We start from the raw sequence: 14690 nt of genomic DNA, 5'->3' as shown, positions 1-14690 counted from the left end.
TTTCATTTAGAGTCTCAGAGTTTCCTCTAGACTTCAATTCAGACTTGAGACCTGCAAACTTCCTGCCTATAATCTTCACTTTCGTATTTCCTTAATACAAAGGCCTAAATGTTCCTACTTCAAAAGTAATACTTTCAGGAATTTTTCCCCTGTGCTGATGTGTTTGCAGCTCTTTCACACTTTCTCTTCTTTTAGATTCAGTGTATCTGGTTTTATTTGGAGGTCCTTGATCCACTTGGACTTGTACAAGGAGATAAAAATGGATCAATTGCATTCTTCTACATGCTGACAGCGAGTTGAACCATTACCATTTGTTGAAAATGCTTTCTTTTTTTTTCCCACAGAATGGTTTTGGCTTCTTTGTCAAAGATCAAGTGACCATAGGTATTTGGGTTTATTTCTGGGTCTTCAATTCTATACTATCGATCTACCTGTCTGTCTCTGTACCAATATCATGCAGTTTTTATCACTGTTGCTCTGTAGTAGAGCTTGAGGTCAGGGATGGTAACTCCTCCAGAAGTTCTTTTATTGTTGAGAATTATTTTTGCTATTTTGGGTTTTTTGTTATTCCAGATGAATTTGAGAATTTCTCTATCTCTGTGAAGAATTGTGTTGGAATCTTGATGGGAATTGCATTGAATCTTATTCCAATTTTGTGCGACTGAGAATAAAATGTCTCCTTGAATCCCTGTGCCTTCAAAAGTGTGACAAATAACACAGCTTATCATATGTGACTTACTATAAAACCTTATCATTGCTAAATATTTAAACTGAAGAAATGTCAGTGAATTATTATAAATTAAATTATTAAAATTTTGGTTTTTAATCAGTAAAAAATTGTTGAAATATAAATGTTTTAATTTTTGTGTAGTTGAGAAGATATTGGAGACACACATATACAAACACAGAAATAAAACTATGAAAACATAAAAAAAAATACTGTATCAGATTCATTTAGTAGGAATAATATGTTTTAAGCCCTCCAAATTGAAGTCATGAAGTAATTTTGAGGACAACCTTTTTTAGTTTAACTGATACATCTTTTAGCTAAGAGGCCTGAAACATGAATGTCTTATTTAAATATCATATTTATAAGCTTCCATGTTTATCAGTCAGAAAGAAAAAAGATACTTTCCAAATCAAAATATAAAAATAATCAAACCTAAAGCAAAAAGCACAAGAGAGATGAGTATAATATGATACCATCTTAAGTTGTTTCTTTTTATCTATGGTTTGTAATATTCAACAAATTCACAAGCCACATGCATTCGCCTTCCTAAAGAGTCAAAAAGAGTGGATACAGACTAGGCTGCAAAGTTGATAAACATGCCCAATACAGTGTTATTCATATTGATAAAGCATCAATAAGGTTTAAAATGTCTCTACTACTATATTGGTTAGAAACAATTTCATTTGTAAAATATTTGAATAATGTGCAACTACTTAAAGTGTTATGTAACAATTCTATCACTAGATATAGAAAGATATTTATAGGCACTGTTTACTAAAAGATGGAGATTGGAGATAGAAGAAATGAGCTACTAAAAATGCTAACAACTGGCCTTTCCTTCAGATTGCTAACCAATGCACCCCTATGCATAAATGTAACAAGTCTGCTTTCACCTCATTCCTGGGAATCCTTGAAAAGAAACAAAAGAAATGAAATAGATTCAGATTAGGTTAAATAATTTAAAGGGCATCAGTTTTCAAAGAGCATTAGATATAAAGTCAAAGCTCACTTTATGTGCTGCACTGTAATGAAAATTGAGTCATTTTTCTCTGTCAGGTATCTACTAGTGACAGATGTGGAATTTGAAGCATTTAGCATCATTGTGTTTGTCCTCCCTATCTTCCTGTCTCTGTCAACTTGATAAGTGCTTCCACTCTGGACATCCCAGGTGACTGTGAAAATCAGTGCATGCTCAATACGTGAGAATACTCACCTTTGTAGAAACCAAATTGTATTTCAAGTGCAAGAATTTTAGGAAATAATTTTCCTCTGAGTGTGTTTGTGTGTGTGTGTGTGTGTGTGTGTGTGTGTGTGTGTGTGTGTTTGGCTTCTTCAGTGATTACCTTTAGGCAAAATGCTTAGCTTTTCTCAGCATCAGCTGCTTTATCTACAGAATGGGTGGCTTACTATTTAGTCCACATAGTGTATCTGTGACTGAAAGGAGGTACTAGTGAGATTGTCCATCTCTTGTATATACAATATAATATATGATTATATATAGGACGCAATGACTTCCATCAAGGTCAGTTCCCTTCCTTCCTCTTCTCTGTATTTTATGAAATGAACAGTTCACTCAACTGTTACTGCTGTTCCTGTGAGGAATTGTTCGCTTCTTACCAAGCAAGCACTTCAGTGCAAATTTCTTTTGCTTAAACACCCAATTTTAGGTGCTCTGTTATGCCAGCACTGAGATACTGGCATCCATACAGGTTTTTGTTTTTCTTTTCTTAGGTTGGCTATTACTTGTAATGATGTCTCTTAGGGACTATCTCAGTCATACCTGTAAGAATTCCATTTTCAAACCGAGGAATGGTTTCGAAATGCCTTTTATCCAATTCTATATAGTAGATCTATTAATATAATAACTCAATAATAAAGAATATAAGAGCCTAGGGAGATAAATCAGTTGGTAAAGTGTTTTCCATAAAAGAATGAGTACCTGAGTTTGATACCCATTACCCATGTTTAAAAAAAAATGCTGGACACAGTGGCATCCCAGTATCTGTAATCCCAGTGCTTGGTATGGAAACAGGAAGCCCTAGGAACTTCCTGGCTGGTCACCCTAGCCAAGTTGGCAAGTTTTGGGTACAGTAAGACATTATCTCAAAAAGTAAGGTAACAAGCACTTGATTGACACCTAATGTTGACTTCTTCACACAGGAGAGAGAGAGAGAGAGAGAGAGAGAGAGAGAGAGAGAGAGAGAGAGAGAGAGAGAGAGAGAGAGAGAGAGAGAGAAGAAGAAGAAGAAGAAGAAGAAGAAGAAGAAGAAGAAGAAGAAGAAGAAGAAGAAGAAGAAGAAGGAGTAGGAGGAGGAGGAGGAGGAGGAGGAGGGGGGGGAGGAGGGGGGGAGGAGGAGGAGGGGGAGGGGTAAGAAGAGGAGGAAGATGGGGAAGAGGGAAAGGGGCTATAAAGGAAGTGAGGGGTAGGGACATGGAAAGATACAGACAGAGAAACACAAATTTTACAAAGAATAGAAAAGGTCTCTTCAATGTAAATGACTGATTCTAATTTTCTAATAAGTTACAATCAAATCTGGACTGTTCTTAGTGAAACACACTGTTAGATGAGAATACAGATATACAGAGAAATACAGAGACCTCGATCATCATAATGTCTACACGTCTGTCTCAAATCCATACAGTCTATATAAAAATCATCTGTCATTTAAGAAATATAATTAGACACTTTCTCCACAATTAAGTAAAGAACTTGCTACAAACATCATACGCACATATTTGTATTTCACCATAACTTGTCAGCTATTATTGTGGAGAGAGACAAATCATGTCTCTTCCTATCTTGTCCCATTTTCCAAATAAAGCTGTCTTCATTTTATGTTATTTCCTTGAGATAGTGTGCTAGAAGGACAAGTGCCAGAACATAATTATATGCATTTTTAATAGCTTTCATTCTTATTACCAGATTGACTTACAGAAAAAAATCATTCATTTGGAGCTTACTCTCAGGGTAATTTATGCTCTCAAGAGAAAGAGGTATGTCATAGAAATTATTAACAACATCTGTGATCAACTGCCACATTCAGTCACAAGCACTCCATTATGAGAAACTCAAAGCCATGCCTGATGTTTGCAAAATGTGCAGAAATCTCAGGTCACAACCTCCCCATCACTCCTGGAATTCAACTCAATGCAAACTACATAGCGAGCTGGAGGTCTAAACACCAGTCAGCTCTGTCCTCTCTGCTTATGGAGAGGTTTGCACTGACCTGAATATCTGAGTGTTTAGTTTAGAGATAATTTTCAATAAACTGTTGTCATTGGAAAAGAAACAGTCTGGACAATGTATGGTCCATTTGGGATCCTGAGAAAATAAACAACCAAGGGAATGCCTCCTTGCTTGACTTTGCAGCCATTTCTGGAATGTACTTTCCAGATACCTCCTTGTTTTAGTTTTTAGCAGAAGCTTTTACTTAAAAGAAAATAATGCTGTTTATTTCGTGTGTCTTGGAGACCCTCTGTTGAAGAATCACAGTCATGAATGGCTTTAGAGTCCTGCTTCGAAGCAACCTATCCATCCTGTTGCTGCTAGCTCTCTTGCACTTTCAGTGTCTGGGTCTGGATGTTGATAGTCGATCTGCGGCAGAAGTCTGTGCCACACATACCATTTCACCAGGACCTAAAGGTGAGGAAGAAACCTCAAACCTCATACAATATATGGATCTCTTTCCTCGCCTCAAAGCCACCCTAGCTGCTGTGTGGCTTCTCTCCCCCTCTTTCTGAGTTTCCTCTGACTTCCTGTCTATTTTGCAAATCAGTAGACTATTAGTTATTTCCTATAGGCTTCCCTTGATTGTAAGTTAGAGAAGGTGGAAAAGGGTGGAATCCTAGGATAGAAGTGTGATGTAGAACACTGAGGACCCTGAGACACTCTTCCACTGCATTTAGATGGGGGTGAGGATTCATAACCTTTTGGTTAGACCACTTTCCTTTATTCTAGAGCTACCTTCCTTCCTCTCTTTCCTCACTCACATTGATTCTAAAGAGAAATTTAACTAGCAATTTTTTTTCTGGAGTATATCTTTTGTAATTAATGGTTTCCTAAGTTCCAATGTGGAAGATTATTTTTAACTAAAGATCCAAAGTAGAATACAAATGAATATTTTTATTTGAAAGTGGAATCTCTGAGGTCAACTGCCTTCAGTGGAGAATGGTAAAATATTGCTTCCCCCCTCCCCAAGTAGAGTCAAGGTCTAAGGTCCAAATTCCCTTCTAGCACTGGTTGTTGTTGATATTTTTTCCTTGGGTGGAGGGGTGGGCATGCAGTTAAATAAATCTGTTTTCCTTGTGTCAGCTCTTACCCTTTTGTTCTGAAAGTGGTCACTGCACTGCAGATTGGTTCTGTTCTATTAGTAATTCATGCTATGCTTCCTGAGGCTATTGGGTGGAAGAATTGTAGCTGCTAAAAATCTCAAATAGAAAAAAAAGATTTAAAAGAAGAAAGGAAGGAAAGAAACATGGCTCGATGCTTGTCAGTTATTTAAATGTGTATTGCTTAAAGTGCATTTTTTTCTTAATCATTGAATTAATTTTCTCCTGTGATTGCAATCCAGCTTCTAACCTTTGATACCATAAAATAAATGGAGGGAGTCACAGTGAGACCTTGGGGCTTCCAAATCATTTCCTTGGTGAATAAATGAATAATGTAAGGGCAAATGTTCAGAGAGGAAAGTTTTGGTTAGAAATAGTATTTACTCAAGTCTATTACTGGACTTTTCTCAGAATACAAGGAAATTGCGTTTTCCCTGTGGTGTCCTGAAGACTGGATATTGAAGGCTTCCTCAAATGTGCAACTGAGAGAATCTAGTTGATGTTTTTTTTTCCCCTTGAAGAAAAGCTGCAATTTTTACAAAGGAATAAGAATGCACGAGAAGCTATTAATTAAATACCCTGAACATAACACATTCCCACCCAACAACTATGTCCTTTGCAATTCAACTACTAGACATTGACTCTATATTTTAAGTCCCCATCTTAGGCACAGCAGTACACTAAATATATTAGTGTCATAAGTAATAAAGAGATAAGTTGTTTTTCATAGAGGGTATTGAGTTGGGACCTGGGCATGATACTGCAGAGCAGATGACAACAGAAATTGTATTGACAGGAACAAGTCTGCCGAATGAGCTTAAGAAAAACATTCATTAGTTCTGGCTTTCCAAAGGCCGCATGCAATATGTAGTGAAAATCTTAAATTTTTGCAAAATCAGCCAGGTACCACAACATTCAGGAGGTGGAAGCAGGGGAATTTTAAGTTGAGGATGACCCTCATCTACCTGATGAGAAACAATGCAAGTCTTTATAAGAGAAAATAAAAAACAAGACATCTACCTTCTAAAAAAATTAAACAACTTTATTTCATTTTATCACTTCAACTTAGTGTGGAGTTTATGGAGAACCAGTAGCATCCATAAGTCTTCCTTAGTCATGTCTTCACCTAGTACAAAGGTAGAGTCTTCTTATTAGAGATTCAAGTACCGTTTTAAACTTCGGAAGCTGGCCTCTCTTGCTGAGCCCAGAGAGAACTGTGAACAGATTCTAAGCTGGTGCAGAAGGGTAGAGCCCCAAGCGTGCTTTGAAGGAGATGCTGAGACAGTGCCTCAGAACTCCGCATTTCATGGTCTCACATCTTCTAGATGCGAATATGGTTTCCTCTAGTGGAGCATGCAGTCTTTACACCACAGGCATTCTAAGTTCCCTTCTCAGTAAAGAGATTCCATGATTCCAGATCATACTGAATATTTCCCAAGTTCTAGGCTCCAAGTCAGATAACACAGGTTTGAGGTACGATAAAGATTTCATCTCAGGACTTGTCTCTAGGTAGCAAGCTTGGAAATGGATTACAAGCTCTGGCTGAGCTCCTAGTTGACTTGTATCTGCCTTCACAGTGCAGCAACCTCTGCAATGTGTATTAATGCCTTTCCTCTGTCCTAGGCACAGTACTAGGGGTGAACACACACGGGACCTTCTTATTCATTGTAAGATCTACAATAGGCCCTCCCCGACTCCAGGAAGGCAGGTCTAAATACTGCACTCCTTGCAAGGGGGAAACACAGCGTGATGGCCAAGGAGACATTTTAAGGGGCCAAGTTATAGTTTTTTTTTTTCCTTAGTATCTTTCCTCCATGGATAATCATCTCATTTCTGTGTTTACCAGCACAGCAATACTGTATTCAGAAATTTCCAGATTCTCTGAGAAACAGATAATTAAGGGAATGTAACTCTAAATTTGTTCGGGAGAGTGGGAACTAAATAAATTATTCAGACCTGCAGATGAAGCACTATCCAGTTATAGAATATGCTGTTCAATAGACAGGCATTCTTTTTAGCATCATTTCTGAATTGCATCCTACCAGAGGAAAAATCATTAGTTTCTATTTGATCTTCTCGGGGTTCAGCTTCTTTATCTGAAAACTTGGCCTTCATCATATATGTTTCTTATTTTGAAGATATATGAGTCACCATAAACTAACCTTGTACAGATATCACAAATGCATATTTAACAAGTTTGGCTTTTCTTTCTTTTGCCTGACTCTCACATGCACCAAGTAACAATATGGGGGTTAAGCATTCTACTTGCCAAGACTTCATTGCTAAAAGTCACCATTATTATATTTCTTTCTATACCTGAAATGTTTATTTTATACTGTTTTGCAGAAAATGTTCTTTTTTTTAATCCCTCCTACTGCAGCCTTTTTACAATTTATGTGAAAGTCTGACCTCTAGTGGTTTTAGTTGTAAACAACATGGATGAAAAAAAAATAAAAACTTTAAAGACTTTTAAATCAGTAAGGGGTATTTGGTAGGTGCTTGGCAAACTGCAAGTCAAGTTTGAATACACTGTTCTGTTTAATTTTCACACTACCCATATCTATTATCAATATCCTAGGCATATGTATGAGGAAATAATCTTTAGAAAAGCCAAGTAGAGCTCCCAAGTTCAGTTAGAGCTAAAGTTATTCTTGAATTTGCTTGGCCTCGTGTCTAAGTCTAGTCATTCCACGATATAGTTTAGTTTGTAGTTGTCCTATATCACACTTAAAAATACATCCACTGGCTACCTTCTGATGATAATAACTGGTTGTTCATTGTCACAGGACATTGAACTCAAATCACCTCAGTCTGTTGGTGATATTGGACACTAAAGTATTTTTAAAGGACGTATATATCCTCATTAATCATTAAAACTGATGCTTCATTTATTTGGAAGTAAGCATTATTTTACTCTAGTAACACATGCTAAATAAAGTATTGTCATTTGAAACTATGTACGTACTTTGCCCCATGGTCCCCTCTAGTTATCTCAATAAACTTGGCAAAGGATATATAATTTCCATTGGCCAAATAACGAAACTGAAGTTCAGAGGTACAGAGTCACTAGTGTGATGCCACTGAGTGGGAAAGGGCACATTAGACTTGGGTTCAACACAGCTCCATTTGTATTCTCTCTTGCAGTCAGCCTGCTGAATGCTCTAGTTAGCCAGAACCATGGCCCTCAAACCATGCTGAGTGCGATGTAGTATTGTATGAAGCCAGAAGCTAGCTGATTTGAGTTTTACTTAAAACTTTCATTGATCCCTGTGGAACTCACACATAGGGAGAGGAGCACACACATCTGAGCACAAAGCAATACATGTATGGCATATGGGTGTCACAGCTATTTTATTTTATTTTATTTTATTTACTAAGAGAGGACATGTTGTGAGGGAAGATGGGTGAAGATCACCCCCATGGGGAGGAATAAGCTCTTCCTGAAAATTTGATTAACCATAGAAAAGGGACATATATTTGGTTATCCTTTTTAGTATTTAATGTGGCTCTGTATTGCAGAATTGATGCAATTTTGGTTATTTCTCCAAATAATTCTCAACCTCCAGGAAGAAGAAGGGTTCTTATTACTTCCTCATATAAATAATTGGATATGCCCAGGAGAATTTGAATCTCTCATCTCCTTAGGTTAGACGTATATCACCTGCCAGGCAACTCTCAATGATCATTTGGTTTGAGCCCAGTTTTGTGAATTTGAAGTCTAGTGAGGCATCCTAATGTCATGCCAGTCTCACGGGCATTGGTGGAAAAGTTCTAAGTAGAGTTGAGAACCTAGACCTTTTCACCCATCCTGTTTCATTATCCATGACCTCACGGTGTGTTGTGGTTGTTTGGATTGACAAGTTAGCATTAGAAAAAGAGGTCTATGAGATCAATGTGTAGCATGACATAGGATCACACTGATGAGGTCATCTCTACACATTAAGCTGCTGGTCTTCGCAAGTGACTTTCACAGAGCATGTAAGCAAGTAGTTTGGTTCCTTTAACTTTTAGATTCCACACTGAGGGTGTTTGGGACCATTTTCCCTCCCCCATTTCCTTTTGAGTAGATGCCAAGATAACGTTTCAAAGCTAGGTTAAGAGGAGAAGTATAAAACCCTCATTCATCAAAGTATAAAGATGAATCGGGGGCGGTGAATGGTAGTGATTCTAAAAGTTATTTGTTTCATTTTATTAAAGGCATAATCCTTATTCTGTACCTCTCCCTAATTCTATTATGTAACTATTTCTGTATGTACAAATCTCTGATTGAGACCATAGCAACAAGCTCTTGCATATTGATAAAACTTGTTGGCTTTGGATGGATAGATAGATGATATAGATATAGATATAGATATAGATATAGATATAGATATAGATATAGATATAGATATAGATATAGATATAGATATAGATATAGATATAGATATAGATATAGATATAGATGTGTGTATGATTTTAAATTTGAGATCTTCAATAATTATATATGTGTTTATATATAATATATGGATACGTGTTATATATGAATATGTGTGTATATATGTACATATATGTACATATTATAAATGTATACATAATAATATGTATACATATATGTATATAAATAGCCTTGCTGCCTAAAACTTTTGGTGTCCTCAACTGTAAATGGGAGAGATGGGTGTCATACACATTAAAAGCTTATTTTAAAACAAAGGTAATTCTAGCATGTATCTCAGTTATGATTATTTTTTCTGCCCCCTTCTGTTGCTCTTCCCAGTCACCATAAGCTTGCTTTCTCTCCACTTCCATCCAAACATTCATTTATAGGTTTAACAAATTGGCTTTACAAATGCACCTCCCCCTGGGAAGACCACAACTTTTTGCCCCTTTTTGGAACTTCATATTAGCTGCTAGTCCCACCTCAAACTCACTTTCAGTCTTCCAGGGCACACAATTCCAAGACCCCACTTTTCATTCACTTGCATTTCCCTTTCTCTACTTTTCCACCTGGACTTAACATCATTTATTCCTAAAGTGGGAATAGTGGGCTTTTAATGGGGATTAAATGAGCTTTGGGGCAAATGATATCAAAGCCTGGTTTTTCTCACCTGCAACGTGGGAAGAGAATTCTCTACCTATGTCATGGTGTCACTGTGAAGAAGAAGGAATTGAGCCACATGAAAGACTTAGTATATATACTTCTCTTCCCCCCTCTCCTCCTCTTCCTCCTCTCCCTCCTCCTCCTTCTCTTCTTCTTCCTTCTTCCTTCCTCCTCCTCCTCCTCCTTTCTTTCTCTTCCTTCCTTCCTTCCTTCCTTCCTTCCTTCCTTCCTTCCTTCCTTCCTTCCTTCCTCCTCCTCCTCCTCCTCCTCCTCCTCCTTCTCTTCTTCTTCTTCTTCTTCTTCTTCTTCTTCTTCTTCTTCTTCTTCTTCTTCTTCTTCTTCTTCTTCTTCTTCTTCTTCTTCTTCTTCTTCTTCTTCTTCTCCTTTCCTCCACCTCTTCCTTCTTCATGAAGCATTATATCAGCTACTGTCTACCCTGGACAACACATTCTGCTCTTCTCCACCCACTGTTGGGAGGCATAGGTCAGGCAACAAGTTATATCTCTTTTTGTTCTCCATTTAGCCTTTGGAACTTCACTTGTATAACCTGGTAACTTTTTAAAAATGCTTTTATCAACCGTCATAGCTCATGCCATTTCATTCCCTAATGAGTCTGCCTGCTTTTATGCATCAAATTATTTGATCTGCAATCTTCTATCCTATCATAAAAGTCTTCTAAATTATATTTTATAGCTATCTTTGCTCTTTTAGGGTTGGATTGTAAATACATGCAGTAAAATTCTGAACTCCAGATAGTCAAGTGAAATGTCATGTAAATAATTTAATATTGGGGAGTTATTTACTATGATTGTGCTTGATTTGAGAACTCAGTAAGCATCATTTCAGGTCTCTTGTTGCCACTTGACAATACTTGTATCTTTTTAGCAAATTATATGCACATCACTTAGAGTTTACAACAGGGCTCATCCATTATTTTATTTTTAGCGCTGCTGACATGTATGGGGATCACAGCCCTTGTTTAAAAGAGAAGAAAACTCAGGCACTGCTTTTGCTTATGGTTCCACTGAACTGCTATGGGCAAGTGTTTTAAAAAGAAATAAAATCTGACTTATTCTCCCTCCTTACCACCATGACCACCATGCTTATATAAGCATCACTGATACTTAATCTATTAATTGAATCGTGTCGCATCAGAAGAACTAGCCCTGCCTGAATAAGGAAGATTAGATAAACCACTGATACCAACTTCGTTGACCAAGTGACACCAACTACACCTTGCATTCAAGCTCTTCTAGATTTGTTTACTTGGTGTGAGCCAAAGTGCTGACATCATATGAAGTAGTATTTGATGAAGTAAAACAATATTTTCAATAGTGGTGCTTTCCCTGTTCTAAAATGAAGCCCTATCTAGGAAAAACAATACCATTCAGAAAATAAACTTAAAGCCACCTCTTTGTTATTGGACCATATTCTGGGCCACCTATGGACAAGGCAAGGAAAGATATGAGACTCATATATCTCTTCAAACTTAATATGGAGTGAGATGGACATAGCAATATGTGGGAGGCTACACTGAAAGTCCCCTTAGAAAATGGACATCTGGAAATATTAATTTACCAGTGTCATCTTATTGCTCAGCTTATTCATCCAAGAGCAAGGCAGGCCATCTTTCAAGTATTGTGTGGCATAGCCAGTGCTGAACACATGGAACAACCTACTGCCAGGAAGCTAGGAAAGTCACGATGCAGGGAACATGGTCCACTTTCCTATATACTGCAGCAGACCGAAAATGAGATTTCCTTTTCCAGGTTAAAATTAACATCCATTGTAGCTTGCTTATTGAAGACTTAAAAGCTAATATCTACATTTAAGCAAACAAATACCATATTTGTCTTTCTGCATGTGTTACCTCACTCAGAATGATTTTTTTCTAGTGTCATCCAATTAACTACAAACTTCATGATTTCATTTCTTTCATCATCTGAGTAATATTCCCTTTTGTTAATGTGCCACATATTTCTTTATCCATTCTCCTGTTGAAATGCCATCTAGGTTGTTTCCAATATCTGGCTATCATGAATAGAGCAGCAGTGGAAGCAAGTGCCTCTGGGGTAGCATGAAGCATCCTTTGGGATTATGACCAAGCGTAGAATAGCTGGATCTTCAAGTAGATAGATTCCCATCATTCTGAGGAACTGCCACAGTGGTTTCCATTAAGGCTGTACAGGTTCGCACTCCCATCAGCAATGGATATGGGCTTCGTATTTCACATCCTCACCAGCATGATTTGTCATTAATTTTCTTGGTCTTTGCCATTCTGACTAGTGTAAGAAAATTCTCAAAGTAGTTTTGTTTTTGCATTTTTCTGATGAGTTTGAATTTCAATGGAGATTGCATTGCATCTGTAGGTTGTTTTTGATACAATGGCCATTTTTCTATGCTGATCCTGCAACTGCATGAGCATGGAGATCTTTTCACCTTCTGAGATCTTCTTCAATTTCTTTCTCTGAGGTCTGAAAGTTTTTATCATACAAGCCTTTCACTTGCTTGGTCAGAGTTACCACAAGATAGAGGTGTTTTTTTTTTTTTTTTTTTTTTTTTTTTTTTTTTTTTTTTGAGGTAATTATGAAAGGTGTTGTTTCCTTGATCTCCTTTTCAGTCTTTGGTAATTTGCATATAACAGGGCTACTAGTTTTTTGAGTTAAAATTTTTTATTGGATATTTTCTATTTACATTTCAAATGTTATCCCCTTGCCCAGTCCCCTCCCCTCCCAAAACTCCCATCCCATCCTCCCTCTCCCTTCTTCTCTGAGGGTGTTCCCCTACCCACCCACCACTCCCAACTCCCTGCCCTCAAATTTTTATTCAGCTACTTTGCTGAAAGTGTTTAATCAGCTATAGATGTTCCCTGAGCAATTTAAGTTTACTTGTGTGTACTCTCATATCACCTGCAAATAAAGATACTTTGACCTCTTCCTTTCCAATTTGTATCCCCTTGATCTCCTTTGCTTATTGCTCTGGCTAAGACTTTAGGTCTTGAATGGGTATAGAGAGGGTAGACAACCTTTCCTTTTCCTAACTTTAGTGAACTTGTTTGACTTCCCATTTAAGTTAATGTTGATTGTGTATTTTCTGTAAACTGTCTTTATTGTGTTTAAGTATGTCCCTTGTATTTCTAATCTCTCTGAGACTTTTATCATAAAAGTTTTTTTTTGGATCTGTCAAATACCTTTTCTTCAACTAATGAAATAATCATGTGGTTTTTAATCTTTCCTTTGTTTATGTGGTATATTACATTTGTCTATTTACATATGTTGAAGCATCCGTGCATCTCTGTGATGAAACCTACTTCTTGATCATAGTGGATGATCTTTTGGGAATGTTCTTGGATTTGTTGGGAATTTTTGTACCCATGCTCACAAAGGAAATTGGTAATTCTGTAACTCTCTCTCTCTCTCTCTCTCTCTCTCTCTCTCTCTCTCTCTCTCTCTCTCTCTCTCTCTCTCTCTCTTTTACTGGAACTTATGTGGTTTGGGCATCAGGGTAACTGTAGCCTCATAGAACAAATTGGGCAATATTCCTTGTTTCTATTTTGTGAAACAATGTAGGAAATATTGGCATTAACTTTTCTTTGAAAGTCTGATATATTCTGCACTTGAGCTACCTGACCATAGATCTTTTTGTTGTTGTTTGGGTTTTTGTTTGTTTGTTTGTTTGTTTGTTTGTTTGATGCAACTTTTTTCTATCATTTTACTCTGAGGTGGTATCTATACTTGATTTTCTAAGGTGTGTTTCTTGGATACAGCAGAAGGATAGATTCTGATTTTACATCTATTCTGGCAGTTTGTCTTCTTTATTGGGGGACAGGGGAGTTGAATCCACTGATGTTGAGATATATCAGGATTTGCTGATTCCTCTTATTTTTGTTGTTGTGGTGGTGGTGGTGGTGGTGGTGGCACTGCTTATGCTGCTGCTGGTGGTGGTGGTGGTGGTGGTGGTGGTATGTGTATGTGTTTTCCCTCTTTTGATTTACTGCTTTAGGATTATTCATTATCTGTGTTTCTTGTGTATAGTTAACATCTTCAGCTTGGTGTTTTCTTTCTAGTGCCTTCTATAGGGCAGGATTTATATATAAAGATATTGTTTAAATTTGGTTTCATCATGGAATATCTTATTTTCTCTGTCTGTTGTGAATGAAAGGTTTGCTGTGTATAGTAGACTGGGCTGGCATCTTTGCTCTCTTATGGTCCTTCAGAACATGTGTCCAGTTCTTTCTGATTTTTACATTCTATAATTGAGGAATCTTGTGCTAGTTTGAGTCCATTTTTATATGTTACTTGGTCTTTTTTCCTCGAAGCTTTTAGAATTCTTTCTTTGTCCTGTGTATTTATTGGTTCGATTTATTATGTTACTGCTTTTTTTTATCCCAGTTTGGTGTTCTGTATCATTCTTGTATTTTGATAGGTACCTCCTTCTCTAAGTCAAGGAAATGTTCTTTTATGATTGTGTTAAAAATATTTTCTTGGTCAGCCGTGGTGACACACACCTTTAATCCCAGCACTCGGGAGGCAGAGGCTGGCGGATTTCTGAGTT

The 14690-nt window shown here is 37.2% G+C and overlaps 1 protein-coding gene across 1 annotated transcript in view; it reads left to right on the top strand.

The window, feature by feature from the left end:
• The first annotated feature begins 4047 nt into the window (after positions 1 to 4047).
• The window catches only part of Colec10 (collectin subfamily member 10), a 64078-nt gene continuing 53435 nt past the window's right edge, over positions 4048 to 14690 (top strand). The window contains exon 1 of the mRNA XM_021183145.3: positions 4048 to 4373. Coding sequence (XP_021038804.1) covers positions 4226 to 4373 — 148 coding nt within the window. The 5' untranslated portion in view covers positions 4048 to 4225. The remainder of the gene's footprint in view (positions 4374 to 14690) is intronic.

This window comes from Mus caroli, unplaced genomic scaffold, assembly GCF_978045245.1.
Source record: "Mus caroli unplaced genomic scaffold, Mus_caroli_1 scaffold_16, whole genome shotgun sequence".
Lineage (NCBI taxonomy): Eukaryota > Metazoa > Chordata > Mammalia > Rodentia > Muridae > Mus > Mus caroli.
This window is presented reverse-complemented; position numbering and strand designations above follow the sequence as displayed.